The sequence below is a fragment of the Bos grunniens genome, chromosome 6, assembly GCF_055505025.1.
Source record: "Bos grunniens cultivar Pamir isolate PY7600 chromosome 6, Bosgru_T2T1.0, whole genome shotgun sequence".
Taxonomy (NCBI): Eukaryota; Metazoa; Chordata; class Mammalia; order Artiodactyla; family Bovidae; genus Bos; species Bos grunniens.
In genome coordinates, this window is record NC_141170.1 from 8,957,870 (window position 1) to 8,975,516 (window position 17,647).

Sequence of the window (17,647 nt, forward strand, 5' to 3'; positions counted from 1 at the left end):
GAATTCTATTTTATATGCTATCTATTCAGTCTTATATGTACATAGTAGAGGAACTTGCCTCCGATAAAAAGCTTATAGAACTATTTTAACTAGGAGCTTGATTGATAGATGTTGTGGGTCTATGTCCTAAGCTCTGAAACGTGCCAGTGAAACCACACAGGAAAAGCTGTCCTTACAGATGTAATTACATTAGGCATCTCAAGACAAGATAATCCTAGATTAACTAGAAAACTCTCAATGCAATGACAATAGTCCTTCTAAGAGACATACAGAGGTCTTCTCCTCCTTGTCTGTATCAGATAGTCACAAGTCAAGGAGTGCTTAGAGCCACCAGAAGCTAGAGGAGGCAAAGAAGGTTTCTTCACTAGTCTTCAGAAGGAGTATGGCTCTATGGACACTTTGATTTTGGACTTCTGACCTCCAGAACTGTGAACTAATACATTTCTATGGGGCAATTTGTTATAACACTTCTAGAAAACTCATAATATTCTGGTTATTAATTCTTTTTCTATTTTCTTTTTTGCAAACCTCTTCTATGAGCCTGTCTCTTGTCCTTTAGTGGAATATGGGTGATCATCATCTTTTTCCACACAGTGAATCTCATTGTCTTCCAAAATGTCTCCTGAGTTGGGGTTTTGTTTTTTTTTTTCTGGAAAGATTTGAAAAATTTTGTTCTGAAATTAAGGTAAAGGCATCACAGTGGTGACATGGAAAGGTCTGTTTCTTCTTATAGGCACTGACAGCAAGGAAGTTAAGTTGTGTCCTGACAAAAATACAAATCAGTTTCGTAGTTGATAGAACATTATCGACAGTTGTCGTCCAGTCGTTCGGTCATTTCCAACTTCTTGCAACCCGATGGATTGCATGCAGCACACCCTTCGCACTTCCCTTCACTTTCTCCTGGAGTTTGCTCAAACTCACATCCATTGAGTTGATGAAACCATCCAACCACTTCATCCTCTGCCACCCGTTCATGCCTTCAATCGTTCCCAGCATCAGGGTCTTTTCCAATGAGTTGGCTCTTCACATTAGGTGGCCAGAGTATTGGAGCTTCAGCTTCAGCATCAGTCCTTCCAATGAATATTCAGCATTGATTTTCTTTAGGATTGATTGGCTTGATCTCCTCGTTGTCCAAGGGACTCTTAAGAGTCTTCTCCAACACCACAGATCAAAAGCATCAATTCTTCAGTGCTCAGCTTTCTTTATGGTCCGACTCTCACGTCTGCACATGACTACTGAAAAAAACCCTAGTTTTGACTACATGGGCCTTTGTTGGCAAAGTGATGTCTCTGCTTTTTAGTGTCATCTAGGTTTGTCCTAGCTTTAATTCCAAGGAGCAACTGTCTTTCAATTTCATGGCTGCAATCACCATCCTCAGTGATTTTGGAGCCCTAGAAAATAAACTCTGTTACTCTTTCCATTTTCTCCCCATTTTTTGTCATGATCTTAGTTTTTTGAATGTTGAGTTTTAAGCCAGCTTTTTCACTCTTCTCTTTCACCTACATCCAGAGGCTCCTTAGTTATTTTTTGCTGTCTACCATTAGGATGGTGTTATCTGCATTTCTGAGGTTATTAATATTTGTCCCAGAAACCAAGACAAAGGACTGTACTTTCACATGGCATATGTGGGCAAAATTTTTATTAACCTAGAAGAATCAGAGAGGGAAAATAAATCTATAAAAGTAGCTGAAGTTTCTACATTGAGCATGGGCTCAGGTGAACAGTTCTGTGTGTGTTCATGTGTGTGTGTGTTTTAAAGTGTGATTGTTTATTCAGGATGTAGCCTTTTGTAATTTCCTGTACATTACCTTTTTAAGTCTGAGATATATCTTTGTTTTTTTTTTTTTAATGAATATTTCCCTTTAAAATGACTTAAATCTGCAAAATCTCGGACAGATAATATGGTACCACTATTAACACGTGACTATTCATCAACTCAGAAATTAAGTACACTATGTGTAAGTAGAAAATTACTTTCAAGATTCCTAGGATGGTATTAAATTGTCATTACTCTCTGAAAGCATGGATCTTCTGCTACCTTAGATCACCAGTAGAGGACCTTCCCATGCATTCCCAACAATAAGTATTCTTCTCATTGACTAAGAAAATTGATATTTTGGGTGAGGGCTTTGGAGAGAAGAAGCTGGAGTCTTGTAGCTTTGCATATTATACAGTAGAGCTCAGAGACAGGTATGGTCCCCTCAAGTACTTCAGCTTGACCTGAACTACTGGAGTTCAGCTTCAACTTAATTGCAGCACAGCAAGGAGTCCCTTCTGGAAACCAGCTGCTTGATCAGGGATTCATTTATCAGGAGGATTATGACTCCAAACATTTTTCTAAACTGTTGTGGCCATTTAAAAAGGGAAAAAAAGAGGAGTCTGGGGAACTAATTAGGAAGGAGTGGCTCCCCTCTGAGTCTTGACCTTAACCCCACTGAGAAAGTGTGGGATTTACTTTACCTAAGTAAGGAAAGAATATAAATAGTTGGCAAAAATGCTTTGTGGTATGAGTTCCAGCAAGTCGTGAATTGGCCTGATACAGAGATGGAGAGAGGTAACAAAACACAAGAAAAACTCCAAAAGCTTTCAAAGTAACAATTAAATGCGTCATTGTAACACAGCATTATTTTGTGCTTTCCTGATTACAGGAAAATAAACTAATTTGAGTCTGTGATTAGTATATAAAATATGAAAAAAATTCTTTTGGTTTTTGTCAGATTATGAAGTGTTATCACAATACGTCTAGGTGTCACTTTCTATTATTCCACTTAGTATATTGTGTTTTCCTATCTGCATTTTAAATGTTTTTTTATTAATTTGGAAAATGCTCAGGCTTAACTTTGTAGAATTCTTCCACATCTTCTCTTCTTTCTCTAACTCTGTATTACACCTTTTTTTTTTTTTATCTTCTATGTTTCTTAATCCTTCTTTCATTAAAAAAAAAATCTCCTGATATATTTGAGTTACATTCTGGGTAATTTCATTATATCTATCTTCCAGTTACTGAGCTGTTTCAACTGGACTTGAGTTTGGACCGCTACTACTAACATAATCCATTCACTAAGATTTTCTTTTTTTTTTTTTTTAGTTTAAATTTGTTTATTTTAATTAGAGGCTAATTACTTCACAGTATTGTATTGGTTTTGCCATTTCAGTGATTGTAATTTTAATTTCTTAAAGTTCCATTTTAAAGAAAAGCAATGTAATTTTTTGAAAGTTTTAGTTTTATGTTGTGAGGACTTTATGCACTTTGCAAAGCTGTTAGGAGCAAATATTTATGCCTTTTTTCAAGTCTATTTCTGCCATATTAAGTAAACTGTAGGAAAAATGAAGATATAATAGCTAGGAAGCTCAAACGAACAAAAATGAGTACCTCCTGGTATAGTATAAAGAGTTCTTCAGAATATCAGCATTTAATTTAGTCAAAGTACTCTTGTGAGGTGCTTATTCTTATTTCCATTTTATGGGTAACAAAACTGAGACTTACCCAAGGCCTCCAAGCTAGTAATAAGTAGAGCTGAAATTAAACTCATGTTTTATGACTCTCATTTTATTCTATATTTCTTCCAGTATTTATCCTTAAACTATTTTTACATTTATGCCACGGGTTATTAGAGTGTTGAGTAAGTAGGTAAAGGTGCATTATATTTCACTATGACACAATTAAACTTTCTCTGAAAAAACCTACTTAAGCTCAGCCCAAGGTAACTCAAAATGTTTCCTGAGTAAATGACAATGAGTTTCATAATAATTTTTTTCCCTTTTTTTTTTTTTTAATTTCCTTACTTCCTACTTTGCTTTTCAATGTTTCTACCCCCTCTCTTAAGGGTCTTATATTCTATAAAGCAATTTATAATTTGCAATTTATAAAAATTTAAAGTGAAAGAAAGTGAAAGTCACTCAGCTATGTCTGACTCTTTGCAACCCCAGAGACTGTAGCCTGCCAGGCTTCTCTGTCCACGGGATTCTCCAGGCAAGAATACTGGAGTTGGTAGCCATCCCCTTCTCCAGGGGATCTTCCTGACCCAGGGATAGAACTGGGTCTCCCTGATTTCAAACAGACTGTTTACCACCTGAGCCACAAGGGGAAGCCCATAATAATTTAAGATCTACTATGTTTTAGCTTGCTAGATCATTATGAGGATGAAATTAGATCATGTATATTCACGTTCCTCATAAGGTATCTGGTTCATAACAGGCACTCAAAAAAAGAGAAATTCTTTTATATGCAAAGGTAGCATAAAGAGTAAACCATAGAGCCTATTATACAGAGTGATGTAAGTCAAAAAGAGAAAGATAAATATTATATACTTTTTAAAAAATATTATATACTAATGCATATATATGGACTCTAGAAAGATGGTTCTGATTAATTTATTTGCAGGGCAGCAATGGAGAAACAGACATAGAGAACACACCTATGGACATGTTGGGCGGGGGGACGAAGGAGAGGGTGAGATGCATGGAGAGAGTAACATGGAAACTTACAATACCATGTGTAAAATAGATAGCCAATGGGAATTTGCTGTATGACTCAGGGAACTCAAACAAGGTCTCTGTAACAACCTCTGGTGTGGGATGGGGAGGGAGATGGGAGGGAGGTTTAAGAGGGAGGGGACGTATGTATACCTATGGCTGATTCATGTTGATATTTGGCAGAAAGCAACAAAATTCTGTAAAGCAATTATCCTTCAATTAAAAAATAAATTAAAAAATGAGTAATCCAATGAAGTCATAATTCCATCACATGTCAGGGTTTCTGCAGAAAAACAGAACCATTAGAGAGTGTGTATATGTGTATGTGTAAAGAGACAGAGAGACAGAGAGAGAGGAACTTTATGGAATTGGTCCACCTGATTGTGTGAGACTGGCATGTCTGAAATTTTTCAGATGGGTTCCTTGAAAGAAAAGTTGTGACAAACCTAGACAGTGTATTAAAAAGCAGAGATATCACTTTGCCAACAAAGGTCTGTAAAGTCAAAGCTAGGGTTTTACAGTAGTCATGTATGGATTTGAGAGTTGGATCATAAAGAAGGCTGTGCATTGAAGAATTGATGCTTTCAAATTGTGGTGGTAGAGAAGATTCTTGAGAGTCCCTTGGACTGCAAGGAGATCAAACCAGTCAATCTGAAAGGAAATCACCCTGAATATTCATTGGAAGGACAGATGCTGAAGCTGAAGCTCCAATACTTTGGCCACCTGATGCGAAGAGCCGACTCATTGGAAAAGACTCTGATGCTGGGAAAGATTGAGGGTAGGAGGAGAAAGCAGTGACAGAGGACAAGATGGTTGGATGGCATCACCGACTCAATAGATAGGAGTCTGAGCAAACTCCGGGAGATGGTGGAGGACAGAGGAGCCAGGCATGCTGCAGTCCATGGGGTCACAAAGAGTCGGACATGATTTAGTGACTGAACAACAGCAACAACAAAGCAGACTGGACACTCAGGCAGGATTTCTACATTTCAAGCTTGAGGTAGAATCTCTTCTCCAGGAAACTAGTTCTTCAAAATTTGACAGTCACACAGCATGTAGTATTAACCCATGGCTTTTCACATATTAGGGACTCTATCACATTTTATTGAATTCATTTGTATTTTTAGAAACATGTTTCTCATGTATCACCCCAAACTTTAATTTATCCATATTTAGTCAGAAAGTTTATCCTCTGTTTACTCAGCTTCCTAAAAGGATATTTTAAAAATATTACCATCACTGGTTTAACCGTATAACTTAACTTTGATTTATCAGCAAAACTCATTTGAATATTTATATTCTAATGTGCTTAAAGTGAAACTATTAGCTGCTCAGTCGTGTCCAGCTCTTTGCGACCCCAAGGATGGTAGCCTGCCAGGCTCCTGTGTCCATGGAATTCTCCAGGCAAGAAGACTGGAGTGGGTAACCATTCCCTTCTCCAGGGAATCTTCCGGACCCAGGGACTGAATCCAGGTCTCCTGCATTGCAGTCAGGTTCTTTACTGCCTGAGCCACCAGGGAAGCCCAGTAAATAAAAAATATCAAAATAAAAAACTTTAATAATAGGGTCTAACACAGATTTACTAACACAGTTGTACTAAGCATTGTTGTTCAGTCGCTAAGTCGTGTCCAACTCTTTGTGACCCCATGGACTGCAGTACCCCAGGCCTCCCTGTCCCTCACCATCTCCCAGAGTTCGCCCAATTTTAGGTCCATTGTATACATACATATATTGCATTGTATACCTACCTATAATGTATGTATATATAATATTGACAAACCCTATAAAGAAAGAATATTACTATAATCTCTGTTTTATAGATGAGGAAACCGAAACTCATAGAATTTAAATTACTTGTTTAAGCCCGTAAACTTGACCACAAATGAAAATTAAATTTCTTTGACTCTAGGCAAGTCCTTTAACTACTCTGCTTGAGTAGATCTTCATGTTCTTACGATACGAATTTATCTGAGTTATAATTGCAAAGGCACTGAGAAAACTTTAAATACATTCTGAATCAAGACATTTATCAGTAAATTGAAGTCTTCACATATGTAAGGAGAAATTGAAATCTTTTTCATATGAATTTTGTATAATGGAGATTTAAGTATTGAAAATCACTTGCTTAACTGCTTTTAATATTTCTTTCTCTATTGGAATTTTTTAGTTTTGGATTTTGTTTGATGTGTACAGTTTTAAAAATCTTTATTGAATTCATTACAATATTGCTTCTGTTTTATGTTTTGGATTTTGGCCATGAGGCATGTGGGATCTTAGCTCTTCAACCAGGTATTGCGGAGAAGGCAATGGCAACCCACTCCAGTGCTCTTGCCTGGAAAATCCCATGGACGGAGGAGCCTGGCAGGCTGCAGTCCATGGGGTCGCTAAGAGTCAGACACGACTGAGCAACTTCACTTTCATTTTTCATTTTCATGCACTGGAGAAGGCAATGGCACCCCACTCCAGTGTTCTTGCCTGGAGAATCCCAGGGACGGGGGAGCCTGGTGGGCTGCCGTCTATGGGGTCACACAGAGTTGAACACGACTGAAGCGACTTAGCAGCAGCAGCAGCAGCCAGGTATTGAACCTGCACCACCTGCATTAGAAGGCGAAGTCTTAACCACTGGACCATCAGGGTAGTCCACAGTTGTAGAGTTTCTGAAATAATGTTGTATACAACATTAATTCTATGCCATCTCAGTACAATAGAACTTTGGTCAAATAAGTTTGGGAAATTTGGGTTAAAAAAGTCCAAAAGAGTGCTCTTTGCAATATTCTCAGAGTCTGTTAGGCTCAAGTGCATCATCGTGTTCCAACAGTGGGGTAGCTATAGCTGTTGGCAAACTTTATTTGAAAAGCAATTCATGGGACTAGTGTCCCAAAGGACTTGCCTTTGGAAAATGCTATCCTGAAGGCAAGATGGTGTTTCCTAACACCATCTTACTTGTCTGAATGTCTGAAACCTAATTTTAAAAACATAGGTAAACTGGAAATCCAGATGATTCAGCTAAGGGATGATTACAGGTAAAGCAGTTATGCTATATAGAGGAGAGCTGCAGAAAACAAGGTTTCTGAAGGGATCAAAGCAAAGGATATTATGTCTTGGAGAATATCTGTAGTGCTGCCAGTGCATGGAATCTGGAAATTCAGATTTTCGTTAATACTCACGGAGTTCTCTATGCTAGTTCTTGATGGCTGGGGAAATGCCCATCCCCAAAGCTCCCACGGACATGTTCCAGGTAGTATTTTGCATTTCTACTGCAACTTTTAATTTTTGGAGGATGTTTTGACACGTATTAGCTTATTTAACTGTGTCAGACTCACTGGTAGGTTGTGATAGGTCTGGTTTTCACAGCTGTGGAGGTGATTTGAGAACTCTCCTGCTTTACAAATTTTGGGTTTTGTCTGGAGCTTTGCTTTAGCAATCAATGAAGCACATCCCCAAGCAATGAGGCAGAACTGTGGACAGCTGGGAATCTGCAGCTCACACACCAGCCTGGGGTTCTCTTACAAACAAGATTTTTTTTTTTCTTTTCAAACAAAGGCTCTTAGATGATTATGAAACCAACAGCTTTTCTATATTAGTGGAATCTTCTTGCCACACAATAAAGTTCTCATCTGCGCACTGTGAAAAGGGTTGTAGGTAACTAGTCTTTTGTTGTTATTGATGTATTTTTGCATGTTGTTTTTCTGACTGCAACATACATTCATGTTTACTATAAAAAATTCATAAAATACAGAAATATATTACATGGAAAATGATAGTTTTCTATAATCTTGCTACTATTAATGGCTATAAATAACTTGGCTTAGAGTCTTCCAGATTTAGTTTTACTGTGCATTTGCTATCAACCATATATGTGTATCTTTATAATTTTTTTTGCCTGGGCCATGCAGCTTATGAGAGTTTAGTGTCCTGACCAAGGATGGAACCTGGGCCCTAGGCAGTGAGAGTTTGAAGCCCTAACCTCTGGACCACTGGGGAATTCCCCAGTGTCTTTATCATTTTAGTTTCAGAATGACATACAAAAAATTGTAGTAATTTTTAAGAATATACCTAAGTGAAGTATGAGAAAGTGGACAAACCAGTAAGCAACCCACCAGCCAAGTAAAAAAGAAGAGAGTGATACCAGTACTCTAAATGCTTCTTTCGTGCCTTGGTCTTCATCATTACCCACTTCTTTCTCCCCAGAGGTAACCATTATTTTGACTTTTAATACCACAGGGGTTTTCTTCAACTTTATGTAAATGGAACCATGGAGGATGTACTCATTTGTGTCTGGATTCTTTCATTCCACATTGTATTGATGAAATTCTTCCATATTGTAATGTAGCAATTTATTCATTTTCATTGCTGCATGATATCTCATTATGTGGATATGTCACAATTCAATGGCTGATGGACATCTGGATATCTTCCAGTTTTGGAGTACTGTGAATACTGAACATTCTTGTGCATGTCTTTAGATGCATTTTGACTGCATAGAGAAGGGGATGACAGAAGATGAGATGGTTGGATGGCATCACTGACTCACTGGACATGAGTCTGAGCAAGCTCCAGGAGTTGGTGATGGACAGGGAAGCCTGGTGTGCTGCAGTCCATGGAGTCACAAAGAATTGGACACAACTGACTGACTGAACTGAACTGATTGGACAGATACTAAGAAATGAAGTTATTGGACTATAAGTGAAGTCTCTTAGTGACGATGAATGAGGAGAGTGGAAAAACTGGCTTAAAACTCAACATTTGAAAAACTAAGATCGTGGCATCCAGTCTGACCACTTCACGGCAAAAAGAAGGGGAGAAAGTTGAAAAAGTGACAGATTTCATTTTCTTGGGCTTCAAAATCACTGCAGATGGTGACTGTAACCATGAAATCAAAAGACACTTACTCTTTGGAAGGAAAGCTATGACAAACCTAATTGTTGTTTGGTTGCTAAGTTGTGTCTCATTCTTTGAGAGCCCATGGACTGTAGCACACCAGGCTTCCTTGTCCTTCACTATCTCCTGGAGTTTGCTCAAACTCGTATCCATTGAGTCAGTGATGCTATCCAACCATCTTATCCTCTGTCACCCCAAACCTAGTCAGTGTATTAAAAAGCAGAGACATCACTTTGCCAACAAAGATCCGTATAGTCAAAGCTATGGTTTTTCCAGTAGTCCTATATGAATGTGAGAGTTGGACAATAAAGAAGGTTGAGTGCCGAAGAAGTGATGTGTTGAATCATGGTGCTGGAGAAGACTCTTGAGAGTCTCTTGGGCTGCAAGGAGATCAAACCAATCAATCCTAAAGGAAATCAATCCCAAATATTCATCGGAAGGACTGATGCTCAATCTGAAGCTCCAATACTTTGGACACCTGATGCAAAGAGCTGACTCATTGGAAAAGACCCTGATGCTGGGAAAGATTTAAGGCAGGAGGAGAATGGGGCAACAGAGGATGAGATGGTTGGATGGCATCGTCGACTAAATGGACAGAAGTTTAAGCAAACTCTGGGAGATACTGAAGGATATGAAGCCTGGCATGTTGCAGTCCATGGGGTCACAAAGAGTTGGACATGACTGAATGACTGAACATCAACAACCAGAAGGTCATATATGTCCAACTTTAGTACCTGATGCCTAACAAGTTGCTGAAGGAGTTACAGAAATTTATGCTTAAACCAGCAGTGCATAGAATGCTCCACATTTTCAACACTTGGCAATGTCAGTCTTTGCAATTTTATTCTGGTGAGGGTATAGTGGTAGCTCATTGTGGTTTTCCTTTACATTTATCTGATTATTAATGAAGTTAAGACTTTTTAAATGTTATTGGCTATTTTTTGAAATGTCTATTCAAGCCTCGTGTCTAATATTCTGTTGATTTATTTGTGTCTCTTTCTTTTTTAACTCATTTATTGTTGCTTAGTTCCTAAGTGATGATGTCTGACTCTTTTGTGTAAACATTTTCAATTCTAGATACAATTCCCTTATGAGTTATATGAAATGAAAATATCTTCTTCCACTGTAGGGTTTTAATTTTTCATTTCCTTAAAGATGTTTTTTGATGAGCAGAGTTTTAAAATTTTAGTATAACTCATTTAATCAGCCTTTCCCTTAACAGTTGATTGGTTTCTTTTGGATTTTCTTTAAGAAGTCTTTGCCTACCTCAAGATTATGAAAATAGTTTTTCTAAGTTATCTTTTAAAACCTTTCTTATTTTTAAACTTAGCTTTATAAAATGCCTGGAATTGCTATGTGAATATGGTGTAGAATACAAGCTAGGGTTCATTTTTGTTCTATATAAATATCCAGCTGACCCAAGATAATTCACTGAAAAGAGAGTCCATTTTTCGTTGCTCTGGGGTGCCACCTTTGTGATGCAGCAAGGAAAAAAATGATCTCTTGGAACTCCAGTTATATATTTTAAAAATATTCTGTATATCTTCTATGGTCTTTTCTGTAATTTCTTCCCCACTGTGTTTGTGTCCTTCATTTATTTTCTTCTGAGTTATCTTTTGCCTTATTATTTATCTCTTCAACTGTGTCTAGCCTTCCCTGGTGGCTCAGATGGTAAAGCATCTGCCTACAATGCGGGAGACCCAGCTTCGATCCCTGGGTCGGGAAGATCCCCTGGAGAAGGAAATGGCAACCCACTCCAGTATTCTTGCCTGGAAAACCCCGTGGACGGAGGAGCTTGGTTGGCTACTGTCCAGGGGGTCGAAAAAAGTCCAACACGACTGAGCGACTTCACTATCACTATCACTAATCTTCTATTAAATTTACTCACTGGGATTATTTCTGTTATTATATTTTTTATTGCTACTTTCCACTTGGTTCTCCTTTACATTTTCAACTTCCCTGGCCAAATTCCCTATCTTGTTATATAAATCCTTTTACATTTCAGTTATTTAACAACCATTATGTCCATTATCTGGATGTCTGTGGGTTACTTCTGTTGTTCACAGTTTCTCTTGATTTTTGGTTACAAAATTTTGGATTGATTGCTAGATATTGATAGTGAGAAACTGTACAGATAATTTGACCCTCCTACAGAGCGAATGGAGAAGGAAATGGCAACCCACTCCAGTACTCTTGCCTGGAAAATTCCATGGATGGAGGAGCCTGGTAGACTACAGTCCGTGGGATCGCAAAGAGTCAGACAAGACTGAGGGACTTCACTTTCTTTCTTTCTATAGTTCCTTTTGGAGAAAGAAATGGCAACTCACTCCAGTGTTCTTGCCTGGTGAATCCCATGGACAGAGGGGCCTGGTGGGGCTGCAGTCTATGGGGTTGCAGAGTCAGACAGGACTAAGCAACTAACACACACAGAGAGAATAGAGCTTTGTTTCTAATACTCAGCATCTCAGTTCAATGAGGAATTGCTGCTGCTGCTAAGTCACTTCAGTAGTGTCTGACTCTATGCAACCCCATAGACAGAAGCCCACCAGGCTACCCCGTCCCCAGGATTCTCCAGGCAAGAACACTGGAGTGGGTTGCTATTTCCTTCTCCAGTGCATGAAACTGAAAAATGAAAGTGAAGCGGCTCAGTCGTGTCTAACTCTTTGTGACCCCATGGACTGCAGCCTACCAGGCTCCTCTGTCCATGGGATTTTCCAGGCAAGAGTACTGGAGTGGCTTGCCATTGCCTTCTCCAAATGAGGAATTGAGGTGACACAAAAATTGGCTTCAGTTTCTGTGGAGGTGATCTATTTCCACTTCATCCACCCTAACTCTTAAGATATAGCTTTTCAGGAACTTAATTTGAAAAATTGGGACTGGTTTACAAATGTTCCTCCTTTTGATATGCCTTGAGCTTCACTGTTTCTGTTTTATAATTTTAATTAATTTATTTAGTTTTGGTTGCACGGGGTCTTCATTGCTTTGTGAGGGCTTTCTCTATTTGTTGGTGAGTGGGGTCTACTCTTCTTGTCATGCAAGGGCTTCTCACTGAGGTGGCTTCTCTTGTGGAGCACAGGCTCTGGGTGCTTGCACTTTAGTAGATGTAGCACTTGGGCTCGATAGTTGCGGCTCACTGACTATACGTGGTGGGCTTCAGTAGCTGTGGTGCACAGGCTTAGCTGCTCTGAGGCATGTGGAGTCTTCTTGCCCCAGGGACTGAACCCATGTCCTCTGCATTGGCAGGTAGATTCTTAATCAGTTTTGCCACGAGGGAAGTCCTCATTGTTTATTTTTTTAAAATTTGGCTGTGCTGAGTCTTCATTGCAGTGTGCTGTCTCTTCGTTACGGGCTTTTCTCTAGTTGTGGCGTGCTGGCTTCTCTTGTGGAGCACAGGCTCTAGAGTATGCAGACTCAGTGGTTGTGGTACACTTAGTTGCACTGTGGCATGTGGGATCGTAGTTCCCTGACCAGGGATTGAACCCAGGTCCTCTGTATTGGAAGGTGGATTTTAACTCCCGGACCACCAGGGAAGTCCTGACCTTCATTGTCTGCCCCTTCTCCCAGCTCTATGAGACTGTTAAAGGGCTATTTATTCTCTCTCTTGACTCTAGTCTTGAATCAGCAGGTACCTCCTGGGGAGAGTGGGCCTCAATGCTTGTTTTTAATTTTTGAGCTTCCTTCCTCTGAGCTCCATAATTACCCATGTCATAACTTGGTAATTCTCTGATATTATCAAATAGATTTAAAATATGTATAACTTTTCTAATTTTCCTCATCTATTTTTTTTGTGGAAGCTTATATGATCCTAATGGTATTTTTTGCCACATGAGTATTTAAAATTTTATGTACACCTAAGTATTTAATTTTTTGACTGAGCTTCATGCCATGCCTGTATGGCATGGCACTTAACTTTTTCTCCTAATTTTTATGAACACATCTAGTGATGTAGACAGTTCGTAGTGATGGTGGTGGAGCAGAGAAGGGAAAGGCTTGGGGACTAATAGCAACTGGGTAGTGACTATTGTGGACGGCTCTATCTACAGGTGAAGGGACTGAGACTCTACACTGGAGCCCTGGGTTTCAGGTAACGTGAGTAGAAAGCAGTGACACATCAATACGGACCATATCTAATGATGTCCAGGAGGTGATACCCACTAGTACTGAGTGCTTATTATATGCAAGCCATTGTACTGTTTTACTTTGCAGTGGTTACTTTAATTCTCAACCCTATGAAAAAAGCGGTGCCTCTCTTTTATAGATAAGGAAATTGAGGCTCAAGGTCACACCTCTAGTGAGTGAGGGTCTGTAATTAGAACTTCAGTTCGGCTGCCAGCATGAGTACTTGCTTACTCTTTACTGCTTTCCCATTTGAATTCCCATATTCTTTGAGAACTACTGCCTCTGAGCTAAGCTTTTTGTGACTTAAGCTTCCTAATTTGTAAAATGAGATAATTCTACCCAATTTATAGGGCTCCCATGAGGAGTGAACCTGATAATCCATTAAAAGTAATTAACAAGGAGACATAGTAGGCCGGCATTAATATTGTGTAATTTATCTGACTATGTTGAAAAGTTCAATAATGTTTTTTACCTACCCTACTGGACTGAGATCATCCATAATAGCAGTTCTCAAAATTTTAGGGTTCAAGGCCTCCCTTTACACTCTTAAGAATTATTGTGGACCCCCAAAGTTTTTATGTTGTTATAATTCTCATTATTCCATTGAAATGGGTACCAAGAAACGTTTGCCCCTTTAGCTCTCACTGGTGATGCCATACAGATTATGCATCCTCTGGAAAACTTCTAGGTATATTTGTGAGCGCATGAACGTGAAAAAGGAAAGAAAAATGAATTATTAGGAAAGTAGTTTCGTCTTTATTGGGACCCTGCAGGGTAACCCGGACCACACTTTGAGAACTGTGGCTCCAGCTTAAGCACTTCGTGAAGGAACCATGGGATTCCGCCGTTTGGCTAAGAAAACGCAGGATCTGAGAGGAGTAAAAAACGAGAAGGCTGCGCCAAGCCAACATTTCACTCTCGCGGCATCGCCCCGCGGCAGTTACACTTTCTTAGCCATCTCTTGCTCCTCGGCGGTATTGCAGTTCTTCCGGGCGCGCGACCCTCAGGACCCAGGCAGCCGCGAGGCCCCTCCTCCCCTGCGCGCGCTCCTCCTGGCAACTGGCGTCCCGGGCGCCCAGAGACAGGCCCCGCCCCGCTGCCTCATCTCCGGGTCCGAACTCCCTTGGCAACCGCGGAGCGCAGCCTCGGTGTCACCCCGCCCACCCGCCTAGTCAGGCTAAACCATTCGCTTCAGGGATCTCCACAGGGGGAGATGATGGAAACAGGGGGATTTCACAGAACGTCTACGCGCTACTTTGCCCCTGTTTTTTCTACCTAGTTTAAATTATACTCTTTTTTTTCCCTCTTCATCTCGCTAACGGTCCGTGCGAGGGGTAGTGTCGCGTCTCGCCCGCTCGGTTCAAAGAGCCCCCTCGGCTCAGGCCGGGACTTGGGCCGGCCCGCCAGGGAGGCTCGCGGTCTGCGCGGGTTGGCGCAGAGGCGGGGCCGCGCGCCCGACGTAGCGCGCGGTGGAGGCGGGGCTGTGCGCCCGACTTAGCGCGCGGTGCTGTGGGGGCGGGGCCGGGCTCAAGGGGCGGGGCGGCGGGCAAGATGGCGGCCGGCGAGTGATTCTTCCCGGATACTTCCAGTGGCCTCTGAGACACCGGGGCCGGGGGTGGGGGGAGTCCTGTCCCCGCTGCCGGCGTTCCTCCTCTCCCCCGCCCCCGGAGATCCCCCTCCTTCCCTTCCTTCTTCTATTTCGCGGGGGTGGGGTCGGTGGGAGGGAGGGTAGGCGGGCCTCGTTCCTGGGACACCATGTCGGACTCTGAGGAGGAGAGCCTGGACCGGCAACTGAAAATCGTCGTGCTGGGGGACGGCACCTCCGGGAAGGTCAGTCCTCTGGTGCGCCCGCCGTGCCAGGCCTGCAAGGAATCCCGGCGCGGCCCCGGCGCCCTTCGAACCTCCTCCTCCTCCCCGTCCCCCCGGGCGTCGCCGTATTTCCGCGAGTGCCTGGGAGTCTGGGCTCAGGCCCGCCAGGAGGTGGCTTGGGGCCCGACACAAATTAGACGCTTGAAGTCCGACGAGAGCTGTCCAGCTCCCTTTAAAAAAAAAAAAAAAAGTCATTTCCTAATCCTTGCCTGGATCGCGAACTCCTGCTTCTCTTCAAGACCTGAGCCAGCATCGCCTCCCTGGGAAGCTTTCCAGCTTCTCGCCTCTGAGGACTAGCAATGATTTGCCAAAACATCTTACCTGTTTTTCCTTTAGTCCAGGTCACACTTTGCGCCTTCCCCCAACCCCGTTTACCGTTTCTGATGCCTCCGCTGCACTGGGAGCTCCCAAGAGCTTGATTCTGGAATCAGGCTCCCTGGGTGAGACAGTTGGGGCTCCCATCACTTTACTGGTCGAGTCACTGGAGGGCAAATTGCTGTCCCTATTTGTGCTTCATCTGCAGGGTGGGTATGTTGATAGGGGTCGTTTCGGAGGGGTAATGTGTGCGAATCCACAGTAAATGTAAACATCTACATGCAGCTTGCAGGACACCGAGTGGACAGACTAAACGTTAGTTTCTGTGTTAGAGCATCATACCTGTTCATCTCTGTTCCCCAGCACAGCACCTGTCAACGCAAACATTCATTCAATAAATATCTCTCGAGCTCCTCTTATAGCCTGGGTGCTGAGGGCAGGGCTGCTGGCATGACAGATGGCATCCTTGCCTTAAAATCTGTCCTGTGACGACAGTTGATTGAATGAAGCGAGTGCGTGAGAATATCTGGCCGCCAGTCCCCTTTACCTCCGAGGCAAGGGTCTTTAACCCAGGGTTGTGGAGCTCCTGAAATGGAGCAAACATTGCCCGGTCCTGGCTCTTTGAAGACCATTGGTAAGATCTTGAAGGATTCTGGATCCGCCCCGCCCCCCAAACAAGGAGCAGAGCCTCTGCCCAGGGAGCCTTCACACCTGTCGCTTCTGTCAGTGGCGCCAACGCTGTCTGGTCATACTGCTAAAGTTTGTCTCCTTGCTTCTCCCGTCCCTTTTCCCAACCAGAAGCTCCAGAAACGCGGGTTTATTATTGTTACCAGTGTTCTGTTTTCCACTCGATGTTTCCGTGTGCCTGGTGTAGTTTGGATGCTGGTTTCTGTGGTAACCATTGCTCGATACCTCTTCCCTTGGCAGTTGGCACTGCACAGCTGTTCGCTTCTTTCGTGCTGAGATTTCAGTTCCTAGGGAAAGGTGTCATTCATAGGCAGAGTTTGGAGAATTCTGTTCATTTCTTTCTTGCCATCCGTGATATTTTGTTACTGATTTTTACTGTTGAGGAGAAACAATTCAATATTCTCTGATTACTTTTAAACGTTTTGAGGAAGAAAAGAACTTGGGATCACTTTTCTTAGTCAAGTATTAATTATATGACTTTTTGTACGTTTATAACAACTTTTTGAGTGGATGAATTATTTTAAATAAGTCAACATTGTCTCTAACACAATAAAAACTTTAAGTTCTATTTTTATAGTTTTTCTCATCATTCGTATTTTCTTTTGAATGCCTTCTGATTTTTCACTTTCTAAATCTTTTTATCCTCCACACATAAAAATTTATTTCCTGTTTAAAATGATAATGACTATAATACTAATACACCTCAAAAAAAAGATGAAAGTTGTCCATTATCCTATATTCTGTCATAATTCTTTAAATTTTTATTTATTTTTTCTCCCAGTACTCATTTGTTATCATGCATGTATTTCTCAGTTGAAATCTGTTCATAACTTTCTACCTAGGTTTTTCCTCTAGCCTGTCATGTATTGTCCTCTTTTTGCTAATTTAGTGTGAATAATTATGACTTTTCATATCTAAAATTCTAATATGTGACAAAGTGTATTTTTTTCATTCTATATTATGGAATTAGGGATACTATTCTGCTCCAAGGGATACTGGTGTTCTTTAAGTCTTTGTCATGTTGACTCATCTGTTTTAAAATTGTAAAGATGTTTTTTCTCCCAGAAATTTCTGGATGCCAGCATCAGACATCTTATCTTTTTTTCATTGTTCTTATGTCAAGCTGCTATTTTTTTCCATGCCATATTCAGTTTTCAGATTATTGGCAGCTACTGATTCCCATTCTGTTTCTTTTACCATCATTTTCTTTTATGAATTCAGCCTCTCTTTCATTCTTACTTGTATCCTGATTTAACTCCAGTCCGTTTTTAGGCATCAGTTGTTTTTTTTTTGCCTAGTT

At 41.1% G+C, this 17,647-nt stretch overlaps 1 protein-coding gene across 2 annotated transcripts in view; it reads left to right on the plus strand.

Moving 5' to 3' along the window:
• The first annotated feature begins 15,005 nt into the window (after positions 1 to 15,005).
• The window catches only part of RAB28 (RAB28, member RAS oncogene family), a 97,978-nt gene continuing 95,336 nt past the window's right edge, over positions 15,006 to 17,647 (plus strand). For both annotated transcript variants that reach the window (XM_086407488.1, XM_086407487.1), the window contains exon 1: positions 15,006 to 15,306. In XM_086407488.1, the coding sequence (XP_086263614.1) occupies positions 15,232 to 15,306 (75 nt within the window). In that variant the 5' untranslated portion in view covers positions 15,006 to 15,231. The remainder of the gene's footprint in view (positions 15,307 to 17,647) is intronic.